The sequence below is a fragment of the Hermetia illucens genome, chromosome 3, assembly GCF_905115235.1.
Source record: "Hermetia illucens chromosome 3, iHerIll2.2.curated.20191125, whole genome shotgun sequence".
NCBI lineage: Eukaryota > Metazoa > Arthropoda > Insecta > Diptera > Stratiomyidae > Hermetia > Hermetia illucens.
Window position 1 is genome coordinate 123,462,968 of NC_051851.1, and position 20,424 is coordinate 123,483,391.

A 20,424-nucleotide genomic window follows, 5' to 3' on the forward strand; every position below is an offset into this window, starting at 1 on the left:
TACATTACATCGTTTTATAGTGGAATAATATATATGAAACATTTTTGCTTTCTATTTTTTTCGACTTTGAAACAAATCATGTGATCCTAATTAGCAGAGATGGGTAGATGATGTATGTAATATTACAAAAGTGATATTGCCTTAAAGTGTAATATCATATAATATTACCATAGCGCAATCCAAACAACATCAAACATTACAACGTCACCTAACATTACCGCATTACCAAAACGAAATTGTAATATGATATCACATTTCAAAACATCACCTAACAGTACCGCTTTCCGTAGTACAAGTCGCGGCGGCAGTTATCGACGCTGGCTCTGGCTTTCTTTGGACTAGTTGGTTGGGTTGGCCCCGGGCTAACTTTTGGGATGGTCTCAGACTAGGGAATATAGGTTGCGAATCTGTTCTCTCAGCCGGCTTTGATATGAAAAGGTAATTTCGATTTTGTGTTTGATAGGCAAACTTTAATTGCGCCAAACAAAGATAACATCTAAGTAAAGTAATGCTCAATATTTGATGTTGATATATAACATAATGGTATGGTATGTAATGAAAGGTGATGTTTGTGATATTACCTTGTATATCACGTTTTTCAAGAAGTGATGTGATATCACATTACTATGGTTATGTTTTGCGCACCTATACTAAATAGGTTTAATTCCCAAAATAAGCTAATGTTAGAGATTCTGATTGTGACTTGTGACGCTTTCAATATAGTACAGATCTTGCCACGATGCGGCAGTCCTTTTACCAACCACCATGTATTTTCAAACTTTTGCAATCATTCAACGTTAAATAATAACCAACGATAAAAAGATGCAAAACGGAAATCTGAACAGCTTGATGGAAAAAATTCCGATTTCTTTAAAAAAATTGAAGGTTTAACTTACCATCGAAAACTGGTAATAATAAAATTCTGTGGAAGCTTATACATAGATATATATACATAGAGGAATGTAATTATACCATGTTTTGGCAAGATAACCGCAAACAGACGTCTTGGGTGATTCAAGCTTATTAGACGATTGATTTATTAATCATGCTTCTGGAAAAACCTTTACCGATAACTCGTAATAAAAATGAATTACATATCTACATGTACATGCGCTTCACGTTTGTATGTTAATATTTCCATAGATTGCATGAAAATGAAATGAATTACATATTTGAATAGGGAAAACACTTTCCCTAGGTTAACGGGTACATATATCTGTCCGTCACTTTCTCAGGCTATACTATTGTTTTGATTGTCTGAGAATCATAAAACATCTATTATCTGTCTAGTAGGACTGTACATGTAGACTTGTGCGTATATACAACACTATACATATATGTATGTTACGTATATTTAAACTCATGAAATATGAATGCAGCATGTCTCATCACATCGCCTGATTCTTCAGATAAAATAACCGCGTGAAATAAAATTTACCCCGTAGCTTTCCTTTTTTCCCATGACGCAATTGTTTGTCTAAATCTAGTGATTTCACTGCGTTCTTGCTACAACGGGGTAGAATCTTTGCGTAAATTTAGTATCAATGACGTGACGGAACCTAGAAAAAAATGGTTATAAAACGTAATAATCTTTAAGAAGTGCGATAAGCTGGCTTATCAGTGTCAGAACTGTAATTCATATTAAGGAAATGGTTCAAATTTCACGCTAACTTGCAACCAGTTATATGCATATTGTACGAGTATCTCGTAACAAGCGGCAGAAGTAAATATTTACGTTTCATTACTAAGTTGTTATTAAGCTGCGAATATGCTATAGGGACCTGTAATAACAAAATTATTGACATCAACTGGATGATCTGTAAACAAAACGATGTTGACTCTAGTGACTAAGGTAAAGCGTAACGAACACTTCTGATTTGTCTGGATTGCAATAAAGTTTTCACTCATTCATTAACGTTTGATAGCAATATACTTAATCAGAACCATGCAACCATAAAACATTTCCGAAATGATATGTACATACTTTATCTTAACTGATAACATTGAGCAAACTATCTGAAATGCAATTTATTTTAAGATATTTTCGTATTTTTTTTATGTTGCTTATCGTGGGTCCGTGTCGATTCGAAGCGGCACGTTTCGATTCCGAACGTTTCGACGCCGCATATGAATTTTTTCTTCATTATTTTTTATGGTTAGTATAAAACAAAACCATATTAAAATCGGTTTGCTGTCTATCCGTCTGCCCGTCTGTTTGTCTCTCCATCACACCAATTATCGCAGGAATTTTGTGAAAAGATGGGAGCTGTGATTTCCCTTGAATGCAGTAAGTAACATCGTTCTACATTGATTTTAAGGGGGTAGTCCCCATACATGCCAAAAAAGGTTTGATTTTTTTCACTGTATATAGTCATGTGGGGCATGAAATGATTAATATTTTCCAAAGCTGACCTTATTTTTCAGCCGGGAACTGGTATGTCATGATATCTTTCATGGACCGTTCATAGAAACTACTCAACTGCAAAATTTGAAAACAGGAAGCTACCACCATGTTGTCTAGACCCCAAAATAGTTTCCATACCGATATCTTTTTAAAGTTAATATTGAATATTTACGTTATTTTTTAGAAAATAACTGGTAAAATCCCTTAAGTTTCTCCTAGAATCATCACGATTTGCAGTAATACAGAGTTGGGCATATTTGTATTCGCATATACGAATGCGAATATATTCGTATGAAGAATTTCTCTGAATATGAACATACATATTTGTATTCGTATAAGTGAATTATTTCGTATTCACACAAGTGAAGATGAATACGGTTGTATTCGTATCTCCAAACATGAGTACAAATTAATTCATATTTTCGAGTGTGAATACCGATTTTCTTGCGTTCATGTTTCCAAGTGCGAATATGAATTCTTTTGTATTTAGGTTTGTCTCAGACATCATACTGGCAAATATCTGCGTCTATGTCAGGTAAATGTCTGCCTCCGCTGAATGTCTGCTTGGAACAAAGTCTGTTTCTGCATCAGATAAAAGTCTGAATATACCCCAGACATCAGACAGTCTACATCAGACAACAAGCGAACAGACATCTGTGTTTGAAGTAAACAGAAGGTTCTGTCTGAATTGGACAATTAACTCATACAGTGCGTGCATATATACAATTGTTACTTACGAAATTCCCATGTATGAACATTTCAGTTTATAAACTGAGAATAGTCCAGCTCACAGTGCACACATATATTTGTGCGTATCGCAATTTGCGATTTCGGTTTGCAGGAAACCCGCTTGTATAATAGATACATACGTACATATTTACGCACGAATAGCAAAGCAACCTCTCATGGCACACACATGATCCGAAATGGAATAGTTGGTCGGTTGTTTGCGATTTGGAAACAAAGCGTGATGACGGACCGGACCACAAGGGAAGCAATTCACCTCCTCTCTTGTGGTCCATCAACCCCTCTTTTTGAGTTAAACACCCAAGTTTTTCAAAAAGTTGACTGACGGGTTCGTCCAAGGCAGGGGCAAATCATTTATACGCTGCTTCAACTGTGCCCTGGGAATAGCGTGACCGAAAGCAGTCAACTTTTTTGCTCTGATTGTGATTCGAATGACGGTTCTATTCCTCGGAAACCTGGATTTTTAGCAAAAAAATTGCGAACCCTTGGCCACGTTCGAGAGAAGAATCCTCCGAAGAGTTTTTGGCTTCCTACATGAGGATGAACGATTCTGTAGCCTACATAACGGCCAAATCTATGAGCAATACCATGACGGTCTGGTTGTGGTTAAAATCCGGCTCAACAGGTTGCGGTGGACGGGTCACTAAATCCGTATGGATGAGTATGGTCCAGCCCGGAAAGCCTATAAGGGCAATATTTATGGTAGAATAAGAAGACGAGCGGACCTACCTCAGATGGAGTAATGGCGTAGGTCAGGACGCCAGACAGCTTTAAGGGATATCGAAATGGTGGGTGTCGGATATTGCAAAACCGGGGTGTCTGGTCTAGGATTAGATGTTAGTCTGAGAGCCAATAAAGATTTAAAGTCCAAGCTGTTACTTTTATTTGGAGCCTCCATTGCCCGCAGTTTTGCTAAATGTTATATATTTCATTCACCTTGTCCAGTGATAATCTGGCGACATAGTGCATCTAACAACATGCAGTCTTTCTGCTTTATCTCACGTTTTCCAGTGTACTGCTTTCTATTTCCTATTTCCCATCCCGACATTTATTCATATCAGAAATGTAATATTTAAAATAGTTAATTTTATTTCCCTTCCTCAAAACTCTGAAATTCATTTCCATCTAAAAAATTTCGATAATAATTACAAGCTGAACCTTGACCGGGCAAAATGAACTTGGACCTTTTTTCTATTATCACATGCAAGGCTAACGTTACATGCTGTTTTATGTGCCTTTTGCTTTGCTGAATCCGACCTGGAATTTGGAGCTCAAGATCGGGATCTCCAAAAGCGAGAATTAGCAGGACTCGGACCGGCTAATGAGGTTGGGAAAATGATCAGCTGAACTCGGCAGAGAGATCGTTTTTAAGGTTTTGTGTAAAGCAAAACCTTATTAAAATCGGTTTACTGTCTGTCTGTCTGTCCGTCTGACTGTCTCTTTGTCTTTGTCTCTTTGTCTGTCCGTCACACAAATTTTTCTCAGAGACTGTAGCAGCGATTGACACCAAATTTGGTGGAATAGTGGGAACTGTGAACGCTCACGCATACAGTGAGTTACATCCTTTTACGTCGAATTTAAGGGGAGATCCTCATACATTCAAAAGAGAGGTTCAATTTTTTTTTCACCAAATATGGCCATGTGGGGTAGAAAATGAAAGGTTTCGGTTAGTACTTTCCAAAGCTTGTGCTAGTTTTAACATTTGTTGGAAAGGCGGGGAGTTCAGAGCGTTGAAAGTGATCATTTCCTTAATGGGGCCATTCTCAAAAACTACCCAACCGAAAAATCTGAAAAAAATCAGGAGGCTGTCACTATATGGTGGCTATATCAAATAAAGTTAATAATAGTATATTACTATAATTTTCAACAATTGGCTGCAAAACCCCCCTTAATTTCACCCTGACACGCTAGCACCAGGAATGTAGGCTATATTATAGAGCTTGATTCTACCAAGTTTGGAAGAAGTCGCACTAATACTAACAAAGTTATAATAGATCAAATTTGACACTTCTTTGGAAATTCAAGATTTTGAATGTCAATAACACCCGAAAGTGAATATTCTCATATAATATATGCGTATATTATGTGTTACGTACTAATGGGGCAAATTCACACTCAAATCTCTTTATAAACGAAATACACATACCTAAAGCTTCTAGCTTCCGGTTTCCCGATTTCCCGATTTGTTTATTTTTCAAGATCTGGTGCAGACACAGGCGTCATTTAAAAAACACGTGCAGTTTTGTATAGCAGCATATGAGGGATCGAAGTGTTCAAAGGACCCCTCACATTCGCGAACCTTGCTAGCAAAGAGGCAAACAGACACGTGTCGACAGAATACTAAGATGGAGCCTCTAAATTTATGGGCGAACCTACCAGGTCGAATTCGCCAACCTTCTTTTCTTTTTGGATTTTGGGGTTGTCCTCTTGGTCGTCTCTGGCCACTCAGGATAGTCTTTACGTCATCGACAAACCCCATTATGTTATTACAAGACTTGCATCCTTCAGCTAGGTTACTAAATATTTTGAAGAATTCCAAAAACTCCTCCGAGTCAATGTAAAACCTTATAAGTATTCTTCTAAGATTTCGAAGGAGACTTGCTTACGTTCTTCTATATTCCTCCAAACTAGAGCATTTTGTGCATGTTTGAGGGGGTGTTTTGCTTTCCCTGCAATTTTGAATAAACTTTTCCGTGTTAAGTGGGCCTCCGACGGTAATATTATGCTGATAAGGTGTGATTCAATTCGAATGATTTAAAAGTTCCCACTGCCCATCTTACTTGAGATTATGACCATCTCCAGTTATTTTCCTGCCTTTGGGATGTCAAGCAGAATAGAACTATTCTTCATTATGGGATAGTACCCCGCAAAATGAGTTCCGAGAAGCTCTGTAAATGAGGCATCGGTCTGTTAAAACCTTGTGTAGTCTCTATGCTTGTGTCCCTGTATTAACCAGAAGGCTCGCCTGATGACTCCTTCATCATTGTTTCCGCTTCTAGCTCACCCAAGATGTTTCCGCCCATTTTTAGATGAACCATGTTATTGTTCAGTTTCCTTAGATAGGTATACCAACTTGCTCCCCTGGGATTCCTTATTATTTCATCTATTTTAGAGTTGCCTTTAAAGACTAATCTAGATATTTGGTGGCCCTAGCCTATTCAAAAAAGTGTTCCCTAGGGTTAAGTCTAGGATATCTTAGCTGCTATTAGTTATGAATTTTTACATGTTTCCTCTTAGTTCTTCTCATTTCATACTTCTTTGCTGACATGGTACATGTCCGCGACTTATTTGTTGCCAGTCTTCTCCTCCATAGGTGGCGTATATACCGGCTTGCCCTTTCGACCTCCATAAACTCAACCATTCGTTAAGTGATCTTAGTAGATTTTCCATCCGACGTGTCTTCGCGGTTTTTTTTACACTTGTATTGAGATATTGCCGAATCTGTTGTTATCATGGCGTGTATTGTCCTTGATTACTTATGTATCGTTCTTGATTACAGCATGGTTTAAACATTTCTCAGTGCCCTTATTTGTTCGAGTAGGCTACGCTAGTGTCCAGTCTCTTGTGTCCTGCTAGAGCAGAAGGATTTTTGGCGCATTTTTCTCTTGTAGGCCTATCTTTGTTAGTCGGCTCTTCATTTGTTTAGCTGCTAGATGTATCTTGAGTCTTTTTGATGGGTCCTTTCGCCTCCAGGCTTCGTTTAAAAAAAGGAGATAACATTTCGTTCCTTCGCCACTAAGGGCTCCATGGTTTTAGTATATGTATCTAGGTAAATAAAATCAAATAGCAGTCTGTCATTTTATACTTGGACTTATGTATGTTAATAAAACCTGAGTTTAGAGCATTTGGGTAAAGTTTTGTAACTAAAAATACACTGGGGAAGGTGACAAGAAGTCACCGAAACATGCATATTTTCTACCAATAAAAATGTTTAGCAAAGAAAACGGGTTGAATTTTTATTTTTAGTTTAATTTTTTTTTTTTTAGTTTAACTTTAAGTTAATCGGAATCCCCGAACCACAATTGAAGGGTTCATCGAAACAAAGAGCTGAAGTTGCAAAAATACAAAAGTAAAATAAACTCATAGCATGGTGGAAAATTAATACAAAGAATAGTATGAACACAAAAAAGTCCTTGAAATCTCTTTAAATTTGCATTTTATGCACAAAGATTGTATGTGACATTTTAGCGGCATTCTATTTCATATAATATATATGTATTCCAGAATCTACCAGAATTGATTTTCTGAATTTTCCAAGAAATAAGCGAATAATCCATTGGACTAGTATTGCACTTTGTGATCGTGATATTGTAATTGTAATATTGTGAAATCCGATAGTGTGCCTTTGAGCGTTTTGCGACTATCATGTGGTAAAGCGTAGAAAAAAATTTCAGTTGTTTTTGTTCAAGCCCAAAACGTCAAATGAAACCATAAAATCGCAGAAATTTTAAAAATTAAGAAGTCATTTGTGAAAGGGGCCTTAAAACGCAGAAAGCAACTCAAATAAATTAAAGCCCACAAAAAAATCCCGAAGAGCTAACATTGGATTGAAAATTCCAAATTAACCGTGATATAATCTAAAAACAACACTTTAAGGGGCCAACATCTTTTAAAGGGGTAACCTTCCCCTTCCACAAATAAATTCTTCACCATCTCTTTAATAATAATAATCGCTGGCGCAACAATCCACATTAGATCAGGACCTCAAAATATGTTAGAATACTTCATTCAAGACCATAATGGTACACTACAGTACACTGTAGCAGGCAATGTGGTCAGCATTGCGCTAGCCTGAGATTGTTACCCTGATTTGACCCAGGGAGTCATTCACAGCTCGACGGGGTACCCGACACCAAATCACGATACAAATCCCGCTGCCACCAGTGAGATTTTAACCGCGAGCTTCCGTACGACAGCCTATTGGGACAACTCCCCCTCTCCTTCTCCGTGTTAAAGTAGCGTGGACAGATCGCGGATTTGAATCCTATAGAGAATTGTTGGACATATTTAAAATAAAAACTACACTGCATACATGAGGCAATCATTCCATCCAGACCATTTTTACTAGGAGAACATCATCTGCATAAAGCAGTCTTTAGGGCGATAGTCGTTGGATGTCCCTTATCCCTTATGATAGTGTCCATAACAAGAACAAAGAGAAGTGGTGAGAGGACGCTCTGGCACAAGGTGTTGTCATTTAACATATCAGATAAGTTCATATGAAGCATGGTCAAATGCTTTCCCCAGATCCAGAAATGCAATGTAAAAAGGGCGATGTTTTTCACGGTGTTTTTCCGTGAGTAATCGCGCTGCGTGTATTGTATCAGTAGTTCTGCAGCTCTTGACAAACCTGACTGGCTATGAAGATATCATTCAAAAATCTGATCGGACGGTAATTTGAACATTCTGCTGAACTTTTTTTTTCTATATTGGAGCTGTGGTACTGTCTTGACAGTCAGATGGTGGTATCTTCCTGAATAACCAGACCGAAGAATTCACTGAGTCAAAACTTTGGGTCCCAGCTCTTCGCTTTCTAGAGCTCAGATGCGATGTCGTCAGGTCCTGTTGCTTTCCACGATTTCATTCGTTTTATTGCTTCTTCGACTTCAGTGACACTGACAGTTAAGCCCTTGGGTGTTTAACGTAGTTACCTGTTGTGGAGACTTAATCATACAGTCCTCTTCAGACACGGATTGATTTTGTGGCCACAATAAGAGCCCCGCTAAGACAAGCAACAACGGTACCAGTTTATACCAAGTGCATGGTTTAGCATTCATACACCATACAATCCCCATGAAACTCCCACTAGGGGGCTTACCGCAAATAACCGAGCTGTACTCACATACACCAGGAGTTCACCCGAAGTATGAGAGTCCAGCGGCTATCCCGGTTCCCATGGTACCAGTATACCCCTGGTAAGGTTTCGTGACCAGTTTGCCACTTCAGATGAGTCCCAGTGCAGACTCGGGTTTGATCGCCCTAATTAGGCCTTTGGAGCATTCGCTTACTGCATCACGGCCGGCAAACTAAAGTGAGTACAGCGTCTCCCGGTGCCACCACTATGGAGGTTCTCCTCGGCCATTTGGTTTTGGTTTGGCCGACAGGGTTGCCGCCCCGTATTCCTCACCGCCACCTCTGAGCACTAAGTGACACTGACAGATGGAATTGCTCCAAATGTCGGCAATGCTTATGGAAGTGAAGGATGAACAAATTCTTCCGTTGAAATCTGCTTCGAATATTCTCGCCATTATCCGTCGCGGCTCGTCAGTTAGTAAACAAAGTACCGTCTTCGTAATTAACGCAACGGAAGTGTTCGATATCCTGTGTGCATTCGTGTTGGCTTTTGACAAATTGACATAAATCTCTCACGCCAACCCGAGTGTCCACTTTATCGTTAAGATCCTGTAATGGACCATTCTTGTAAATTTGCTAATTCGAGAGCGTTTTATCGTTGAGATACTTGTAGTAGAGGAGTTTCTTTTCACGGACCTTCATTTCAACATCGTCATTCTAAAGCCAAATATCTCTGTTAATGAACCGCTTACCCACTAGGGTTGTAGAGATTGCTTTGGATCGTGCTTTTAACTTCGTTTCACTATTCTTCCACATTCGTAACGGTTGGTAATCGCGTAAATGAGATCATTTCTTCGTTCTTCTCACGAAAACGCCACCATTTAATGAGCGGCGGACCAGTGCGATCCTCACGGCTTGATTCACAAGACAGCAATCAACGGGTGGTGCTAAGATCCGATGGTGGTAAAATGTCGGCGTCCTATGAAAATATAGTCGATTTGCATTTCACTAGTCCCACTATAACATTTAGGAAGATCAGACAATCGTTTGATGAACCATATATTCATCAGTACAAGGTCATGGGTCAAAGTCGACTATACGCTCACCACCCCGATTGCCTGCACCAAACCCTTTTCGCCATAGCACCTGATGCCGTCTGCCTTTCCACTCACATGACCATTAAGGTCGTCTCCAATGATGATATAGTCACGTTACAAGTCTTAGCATCTAGAAGTTGTCCGAAGTCATCTTGCTCGACACACAGCTCCACCTGTCTATGTTGCGTACGCGATGAAAAGGTGAATAGCGCGATCAGCTGACGTAACAGTATGCTACATCAGCCGGTCATTAAATCGTTCAACTTCCTTAACGGCATTACGGAAACCTTCAGATATGATTCAGGATTTCGCATAGTACAATGACTCCAGCTGTACTTTACGCTGATCTCGGCATTTAATTTTTGTTTTACTGAGGATAATACATAGTCCATTCGCTCAAACCCTTTTCTTTTACCTGGACTTGGGACCAGCATGCTATGTAAATAGCATGGTGGGGTTGGTCCAATGCCTGTTGATAAGACTGATTAACTATTTTGAAGGACCAAAGTGAAAATATTGCTTTTTGTTTTACCTTATGTAATGTTAGGCTCTGTTGGTTAAACAAATAAACTATTTATCAGTTTAATAAACAAAGTGTAACAACTATTTGCTTGAACTTTATTTTTCCAAATTTTTGGACAACTTTTGCAGCATGCTTAATTAAATAGCAAACCAGGACTCGACTATGAGTAGCAAGGTTTGAGTTGTTTTAAAAATTTCAGCCGAGGATATTAAGAACGGTTACCGTTACACCGTAATATATTAGTAATTTTAATATGGATCATGAACTAGAAAATCCTTCAGTCAATGAAAAGTAACCCGACTTAAGCAAAAGTATAAGGATAGATCATACAAGCATCCCAAGGTACAATGGAGGAACCCATTACTTATTTTAAAATTTCATTAACGAACAATTTCTCAAACAACTGCTGGGGAAAGATCTTCCAGTTTGCCAACTTTATGAAGAATCTAATTTGAAATTCTTGTATTATAATTGACCATTTATTATATAAGCATAATTTAGAATAATTGTAATTCTAGTTTAGTATTTGCATGAGTACACTGCAGCACTGTGGCTTAGTCGTTAGTCCACTAGGCTTTCACAATGGGAGGTCACGATTTAAAGGATGCAAAGGGATGGCAAAGGGATGTGTATCATGGCTGGAAATCGGATACCAGTCGACTCAGCCACAAATGGGTGCATTCCCTACCTCAGGCAAATTCAGGGTAATAATCATGGGCAAGGGCAACTCTGACCACATTATCCTTACAGTTTTGAATGAAGTGCTCTAGATCAAATTGGATTGTTATTATAATGAAGGTATATTGAACAAATTCCCCTAATAGAACAGAGCCATTTAATTATCATATTTCTATCGATAAAGAGACTAACGTAAAAAAGTGAACTTAGTTAATATTCTCCTGTTCGTATCATATGGGTTTGCACTTTTCGTACCTGGTATCTTCAAACAATTTGAGATGCTTTTTTTCCAGTAAACAAAGATTATTTTGGCATCGTAAGAAAGCTCCAGAGATGTTTGCTGCTCTTTGACCAAGACTGTTGTCCGATTATCCAGCATCTATTAAACACCTACTGATAATTCTGATGTTTAATTGAAAGTCATCTTATTTGATAAACGCGGATGAGGCCGGAATGTCTTTCAATCGATACCTTAGAATTAAAAATTCATTATCATTATGTTTCAATTAAAAATGACCTTTGCTTCTCCTTAATTTTTATTGGCAATAATTTACAAAAACACGCTATTATAAGTTTCAACAAAATATCAATTTAGCTTTCCGGATTTACATTTAGAAACCTAATAATAATTAACAAGGATGGCAAGAGGTCGACATTAGCCGCTACTGTCGAGATTAATTATATTGATGTTTTCATTAACTAATGCGACGGCTCTATTATGATAAGGAGCTTCTTCGTTTGAATGATACCTCAATGCAAAAAAGCTGAATGTCATCAAGTGCATTCCAAAATCAACGAGATAACGAAAATATTATTTATGGGTAATTAAGTAATTAATTGAATCGATAACGGGAGGTATACACTTACAATAGATGTCCCATAATAGAAATTTTAGACACTTATCAAAAAAGTTTTATCGAATGGTTAAAGTGCGATGTTGTTTTACGCATTCATTTAGTTATTTATATTTGTTGATTATGATAAATGCAGGAAGATAAAAAATGTTATCATTTTACAGGTAAAACAAGCGAAACTTAAATATTGATTAAATTTTTATTACATGAGGTGCTAATAAATTCCTTCCGACCGAACTGGCAAAGGCTTCGATAAAATCGTTTGATAAGTTCAGGTGGGACCATGGAAATACACGCAGAATCAACAGTAAATTATTCTGTTAATTTTTCTACTTTAGGCTTCGTCCCTATGTTTAGGTGGTCAGCCCGTCTAAATCAGGTTCCCAGTTTTTTCTCGGTCGAGGATATGGACCGGTTGAAGTGGAGAGGCTCCGAAGTCACGATCTAGCATAAACACCCATTACCCTTTCGGTCGGCTTTCGGGTTGATGTACATCGACTTAGATGTTCAGGTTAATCTTAGCTAGTGAGTACCCTTCAGTGTGGATTGCATGACAGTGCAGTTCACAATTGGCCAAGAGCGTTGATCCTAAGCATCCAGGCTGTTAGTAATAGTGGCACAATATCTGATTTGTAATAAAATGCTAAGAAACAATACTTTATTGATCAATGTGTATGGAGAAAGCTGGTGGTGGATGCCCTGCGTAATAGTTTTCATAACAAAAACGAAAAGGGTGCGAGAAGACACGCTCTTGGGGAACACTGATAGAAACGCAGAGCCATTCCGATATATTCGATCGTAGTAAAGCGATTTCAATCAGTACATCTTTAAAATCAACTTATTGTAACACAGAGTACCAGTTTCCAAGGTTTCTTGTCATCCTTAGTTTTAGAGGATTTTACTCTATTCTAACTTCGACGACTTCCTTTTTTGCTCTTTGTTTTCATTGCTAGAATCCGTTGCCGCATGCTACCAGGAGTAGAGCTGTACCCACCTTAAAGATTGTTCACCATTACTATGGCCTTTCAATTAATGTATTTGCTGATATCTAATCTATAGGTGGGTGTAGCTTTCGCTCGAAATTACATCGAGTCAACAGATCTCGATAATGTTGTTAAAATTCTGAAGCTTTCTATTTATATTTATTGGCATTTAGACAAGCCTAATGAAAACTTCCTCTCGTCTCTATACCCAGAGTTATTCATGCTTCATTCCTCAGTTAGAAGACAACTGGATATCATGAATGCCCAGTATAAATTCTAGTTAACTTTTCCGCTAGCAAATACCGCACTTATGTACGTTCTTAGAAGCTGGGCAGAATCCAGTCTGTGCTGTGGCGGAGGGCTTGCTTTTCAATTGTAAGCAAGGGGTGGGATGCTAACATGAATACTGAATCTTCTACCTGTCTGTGTCCACAAACCTAATCAGTGCTCCGAGAGAAATAGTTCTAATGTATTTTTTGTTTGGGACATGAGGGATCCTAAGTTTACATCTACTTGTTGTTGGACCCGACCAGATGGAGAGCAGCTTCATCATCATTATGAACGACGTAACAACCGGTATCCGGTCTAGCCCTGTCTTATTAAGGAACTCTAGACATCCCGGACACTGAGATCCACCAATTCGATATTCCTAAAAGCTGCCTGGCAACCTGACCTACGTTATTGCTCCATCGGCAGGGTCTGCCACGTTTTCTTTTCCTATTATTAATATTAATAAAATTAAGGGAAAGTCGCACCGCGTTCTTGAAGAACTATTGTGCCCTTTTACTGATTACAGTGTACCTGTTGATCATAGTATCTCAAGCAGGCCTGTAACCGTTAGGAACTTTAGTATGTTCCCCACTTCCAGATGTTTCAGCTTTGCATCTGGTATTAAGTGTTCTCCCAGATGTATCGACGTACTTTTCACAAGTGCCGGATACTCTCCCAGGACGTGCATAGAGGTTTCGTCCTCCTCCTCCAAAACCTGCAGGCAGTGTCCGTAGATATCCCTAGCTTACCTAGGTGGTAGTTCAGCCGACAATGACCAGTGAGAATTCCCACTATGATTCGGAGGTTCTTTTTGGTGAGGTTTAAGCAATCCTTTGTACGCATGTGTTCGTATCCCCCAATAAGCACTCTGGACTGCTCCATCCCTGGCAGGCCCGCCCAATATAGTTCCCTCAACCGTTTCTCTTCGTTCTCTTAGATTCATAGCCATGAAACCGTTTGCCTACTCCCTTCTTGGCTAGTTCATCCGTTGCCTCATTGCCTTCCAACCCAGCATGGCCTGGAACCCAAAGTATCCAGACCTTGTTGGACGAGCCGAGTGTATTCAGTCTCTCAAGGCATTCCCATACCAGTTTAGAGTTCACCTGGTTGCCTTGATCGCTGCTTGGCTATCGGTGAGAATAGCTATGTTCTGCCCCCTGTAGTTCCTTTGCAGATTAAAGGAGGCACATTTGTCTATGGCGTAAATTTCCGCCTGGAATATGCTAGTGTACCTGCCCATTGGCTCAAAATACATTTTCCTTGGACCAATGACACCGGCACTCGCTCCCTCTGCTGTGAGGGATCCGCCAGTGTACCAAGTAATCAGTTGCTGGTTTAGGCCGTTCCTACCGTAGATATTGCCCTTATATTTTCCGGACTGGATCATTCTCACCCATACGGATTAGGTGACCGCCCACCGCAACAATTATGGAATATAAGTTTGAACAGCATTTCATGTGAATCAAAAGGGAGTTAAGGGTTACTCTTGTCTATCTTACGTCATCAGGGAGGAATGAGCATACTTGGTATGAAAACATTAGGCCAAAATCAAAACAAACGAAAGTGTAAATGATACATTCTTCATGATCTTTTCACTGCCACCTTTAATTGTACGTTATGAAACTATCAAGAAGAGATCATCTATATCAGCCAGCTTACCTACGACCGCAAAACCCTCCTTCGAGAATTCGCATAGATTTAGTGGAAAACTGCTATACTTATCATATTTTTTTTCGAAATAACCTTGGAAAATGATGGGAACTATACCATCACCACGAACCACAGAGTTCGTTATAAGAACATTCAGGATAACGGCTCCTTCTTGGACAATATGATGCAGACAACGAAGCTACACAAAATCAAAGTTGTAATTTCAATTACAGGATTAGCTTCCTAAAGTTCCTTTAAAGTGCAAATAGCCAAAGTCCGTGCTACTTGTGTTAAAGTGCGAACCCTTGCCTGGTGACGAGCTGATCTAGCGGGTTCTGTTTTTAATTTGCTTTGTGTTGACTTAAATAAATAAATTTAAATTTAATTACTAACATATATGGTGCAGTAGCCAACCTTTTATTTATTAAAACTTTTCGTTCGGATTGTTGCTAAAGAAAATACATATTTGCTCATCAATTGAAAATAGTAGTATGACTCAGAAATTCTCTATAAAGACAAAATTTTTGAATTTGAAAATTACTGGCAGGCAGGAACATTTCCAATAGCTCGCTTGGCCCGTTTTTGAATTTGATTTTGACTGAATTATATGGAGCAATATGGGCTAAGCCTAATCAAAGGACCAGGCCTCGAGAAAATTTCTGGCCGCCCTCCTTTCTCGCCGACCTTGAATGATTTTCCAAAATGTACGGGATCTAAGGACCAAGCCGCGAATTTGAAGTTTTCTGCCTAAGCATTCCAACATCACGTCATTTGCATCACTGAAACCTGGTTGGATGACAAGTTTTTATTTTCCGAATACAGCAGCGGTTCTATATTTATATATATGACATATATATGACAGAGACAGCATTGCACTTGGCAAGCTTGGCTGCCCTGAAATCTGTTAAATACCTTTGCTGTGCCAAAATAATTTTTTTCTCCTTCTTTTGCACCTATGATTCTGTCACCGTGCAAGTCATTCCGCATGTTCTTTCATCATATTCTTGTGTCTTTTCTCTGCCTCAGCCCGTTTTCCTGTACGAATTTAACAGATTATCAGAAGTCCTAATGGTATTATTCCCCTCTCTTCCTTTGCGCGACTCTAGCGATTATCACCTTCCTATGTTCCTTTGTCTATTACACGCGGCCTTCCTTTCCGTTCCAATAAGTCCATCAACTCTTTGTTTCCTTTATTCACTTTCATGAACGCCTGTGCCTGCTTCCAATTTAATCTTTCCAGAAATCACTTGATTTTGTCTTCTCCAACCTTCCTGTGCGTAGCATTGTCTAATCCCCCCATGGACCACTTATGTTGCTCCTGGCGGCCATCAACATCCTCTCGAATTTAATGCCCAGCTTCCCTGTCGTTTGCACGCCTGCCAAGTTTAACTTGCGAAAGCTGAATTTCAAAGGCCCAAACTCAGCCCTGGCGACAATCAATTGGCCTCCCTTCTCTATCCATTAACGTACAGCCTAGTAGTTAGCACTGTTTATACCATTCTACCCGTTACTGTTTATACCATTCTACCTGTTACGCCCCCTCCTACCTTAAATCGCTGCGCACTTATCCAGTCTGATTCACTACTGAAATTAATAAAAACTTCGTCAAAAACTTACTGTACGCTTTCTGAGACCTATGCTGACTTTATTTTTTTTTAAACTCCACGTTCGGCGGTCAAATCCCCAATACTTGAGTCTAGAAAGGTTTATCTAGCCAGTGTTGAAGTCTCATTGCAGCGCGGACACTTAAATCATTCTGGTTTCGCGTACGCCACTCCCCCAATTCCACTCAGCTACCTTTCATTAACGGGTTAACCTCACTTGTGGCTTTGAAAAATCGATTTTTTATACATTTTTTTTCATAATAACTATCTAAGAATACGTACGTAAATTGACAGAGATATAATCGTTGAAAAAGAAGAATCCGCACTATAAACAATCTGAAATTGAAACTTTAAACGCGTTTTTCTACACATGACATGTTTGAAATCGGTGATCAAAGTTACTCGAAAATTATTAAACCGATCTCTTCGAAACTTGGTAGACTTATTCAATACATAGAAATATGGTGTGAAATCGTTCGATTTTTTTCTATAAAAAATGACTGCCCAAAAACTACTGTTTTTAAAAAATAACTACGAACTATTAACTTTGACTGTCTGTCCAACGATCTTGTAACTTAATCTGGCGCTACTTTTCCTTAGTCTATGTTCCCTCTCCATCTTCTTCTTCCCTCCCCTGTGTGTGGATGCATGGATGGATATTATCTCCTGCCATTCCATTATTAGTTCGCTCCTCTCCTTCTGTTCCATAATCTTGGAAAGATACAGGTGTTAGCGACTGGTTGTCCGGCCTCCTTAACCACCTCATAGTGAAAGAGCAACAAGGCCAACGTGCTCCAACCTGCTCGACTTCATCAACTTTGTGGCCACGTCAGTGTAAATTACAAGATATTTCCTTCTAAATTCACCACTCGCAGCGTTCCTATATCATTTGGAACATGGCTTGCCTCGTAGTTTTCCAACCAATCTTGCCGCGCAACGTCAAAAAGCGTCACTCTAGGTGCTACTTCCGCAAAGCCTCGCGGAATTCCCTTTCCTACTTCCTTGACGGATATTCCTTATCAAATCAGAACTACACTCAAGACCTTGGAGTCACCTTCGACAATAAACTCCGCTTCGACACTTACTGCCTCAAAGTCACCAATCGGGGTGCAAAGTTGGAGTAGCGTTAATTCGTGCAAAATAGCACACATTTATGAATTTTTTTTTGTAGACACAGTTAAAATCTATCCATTAAAACCGATGGTATATTAAGGAATGGCATCCGAAGAATATTATGTAAAATTTTCAGTAGAAGTAGAATTGCGGTGCCCCTCTCTACTCGATGCTGGATTACCTGACAGCAAAAAATCAAAGTCCCTTCCATTAGATAATCGCTTTCTCAAGGTAACGCTGGTAGGGTTTTTCAAAATTTCAATTTATTACTTTTTGAGCACATGTTGAAGTGAAAAACGCAATTTTCGCAAAAAAATCCTACATTGAAAATTGTGTACTAAAATAGTGTTCAAAATTTCAAAAGAATCGGTGCAACAATTTGTAGTTATGGAGAGCACCGACTTTGAAAACGTAAGTTGTTGGAAAAACCATTTGAAGTTTCGAACACTAAACAAATTTGAATAAAACATTCATAAGCTAGTTTTATAGACTTATTTCACACTGAATGAATGATAAAGGACGTTGCTATCATCCAAGATGCTCCTGTTTATGACGAATCCTGTCTTCTTTAGTCTCGTTTTTTAGCTCCCGGCTCCGGTTAGCTTACCGCGCCCATTCATGAGTGCTTGGTCTACTACTGTTTCTCATGTCCTGAACAAAGGTTAGTAAAGCAAAGAACCTTCATTGAAGACACAGGCTGCCATATAAGCTGCAATCTCAACGATGACAGAGGTTCCACTCAAGTTCTTTGGTGTGATTTCCAAATAATTCGGTTCAAACTCTCATTGTTGCTCTGCGTAAACCTTCCGACACATCGCATCAGGAGGGCATCTTTGCCCAGATCTTCGTAGATAGGCTTGATGGTATGCAAAACATCCACTATATGTATGTTTAAACGAATCCGAAGGATTAGCAGCTGCAGCTTTTTGGCCGAGTCCGCGCTGAGTGATGCGTGAAACGAGTTGCTTAAACCGCTGTACCTTCTTCAGTTCTGCTCCGATTCATATCAAATTTTCAGACAACTAATAAAAATAAAATAATAGAAAAATAGAAACAAAAATTTAAAAACGTTAATCCCCTCCTCCCCAAAAAATGGTTAAGGTTCTTGTTTTCTTCTCCTTCTGAGGATAATAAATAATTGAAGTTCACTTTGCTTACTGTCCGTTAAATAACTAAATAAAGTAAGGGATCAATGGTAACCATATACATATGTACGTTAAGGATAGATGCCTTAACTTATGTATGTAGTTTTTATACAGATTTCTGTTGTTTTGCTACATCCGTTCACTTATTGTTCTCGTTTCTTTTCAGTGGCAAACAAGAACTAAGAGTTTCATTTTCCTTCTTTATCGATGTTTCATAGCTGCATTCTACCTAGCTGTTGTCATCTATTCCATGATAGATGGTTTCTCAAATGGATTGTACTTTATTTATCTAACAAATTGGGGTATCATGCTTTGTATGGTCACAACCATGCTTGGAGCTATTTTAGTTTGTACTTGGTACTTACACCCAGAATTTGCTGGTAAGTGGGGACTTACCCTCTTGTTTTCTTTCAATGTTGGTGATGCCAACCTTTATATCTTCACAGATCGTGTGAAAGACTCCAACGAGATGCCAATACCCTTTAAGATATACTGGGGTATGCACGTGATAACGCTGATCCTTTCAATGGGTATTACTATAATTTATTGGAGTGTTCTGTATAACGGTAACGAATTATGTTAATAACTTAAGCAGGAAAGGCTAACCAATCAATTTACAGATCTAGTCCAAGTCACTGCTGTTAACATTTTAACGCATGCTTTCAACTCAGTCTTGATGTTTGTCGACCTCTGGATTGTGGCTTATCCAGTTAGATTGCTTCATATGTTTCTTCCAGTCTGTTTCGGGTTGGTATACGCAATATTCTCTGTAATATACTACGCAGCTGGAGGAGTTGACCCGTAAGTAGTTATTGCCTGTTGGCTTCAAATCAATTTCTGCTGACTTTTTTCTTTTCATTTCAGAGCCGGAAAACATTATATTTATCCAATCCTGGACTGGGATTATCCTGGGAAGGCTATATTGACTGTGATAGGAGTAATTTTACTATGCTGTGCTCTTTATATTTTCATATTTTACGTATATAAACTAAGGGTGTTCATACATCGTCGATATAATCGGAAGCAAGTTTTCGAACCAAGCCAGTGTGCAGGCCGACCGAGCTCTACGCCAGTAACACTACCATCGAATCGAATTTCCATGGTCCTTGGTGATTACGGTCATGATCACCTAGCATTCACGAACAGCTCTGAGAAAATTGTCAGTTGAAGCTGGCATTCATCAAACAAACTATGATTTCGCAATGAGTTGCAAATATTTTTTGAAAATATTTTAGGTGAAAAGTTTGTATGAAAGTTTATTATGAAATGTGTATAATGTAAATAGAACTCCGAAATAAATTGTAAATAATAATAGTATTAAATAACTGAAGATGAATTGTACAAACATAAATAAATATTATTTTTTTATGCTCACCCTGGAATGAAACCCACTTGACCACAATACCCAATTTTTCAACTAAAATGCAGGAGGCTGAAATAAGTCTGATAAGATGCATAAATATAAAATATAAAAAATATCAATTGAATCAATATCCAATGGAAGGTCTCAATTAGTACTTTCACAAATTGATTTTAGTTTCGATGTCACATGCAAAATGAGCG

The 20,424-nt window shown here is 38.7% G+C and overlaps 1 protein-coding gene across 4 annotated transcripts in view; it reads left to right on the forward strand.

The window, feature by feature from the left end:
• LOC119652105 (protein rolling stone-like) overlaps positions 1–20,212 on the forward strand; it is a 45,687-nt gene extending 25,475 nt beyond the window's left edge. For all 4 annotated transcript variants that reach the window (XM_038056043.1, XM_038056044.1, XM_038056045.1 and 1 more), the window contains 4 exons: positions 19,028–19,241; positions 19,308–19,427; positions 19,482–19,662; positions 19,726–20,212. In XM_038056043.1, coding sequence (XP_037911971.1) covers positions 19,028–19,241; positions 19,308–19,427; positions 19,482–19,662; positions 19,726–20,029 — 819 coding nt within the window. In that variant the 3' untranslated portion in view covers positions 20,030–20,212. The remainder of the gene's footprint in view (positions 1–19,027; positions 19,242–19,307; positions 19,428–19,481; positions 19,663–19,725) is intronic.
• Positions 20,213–20,424: the final 212 nt, after the last annotated feature.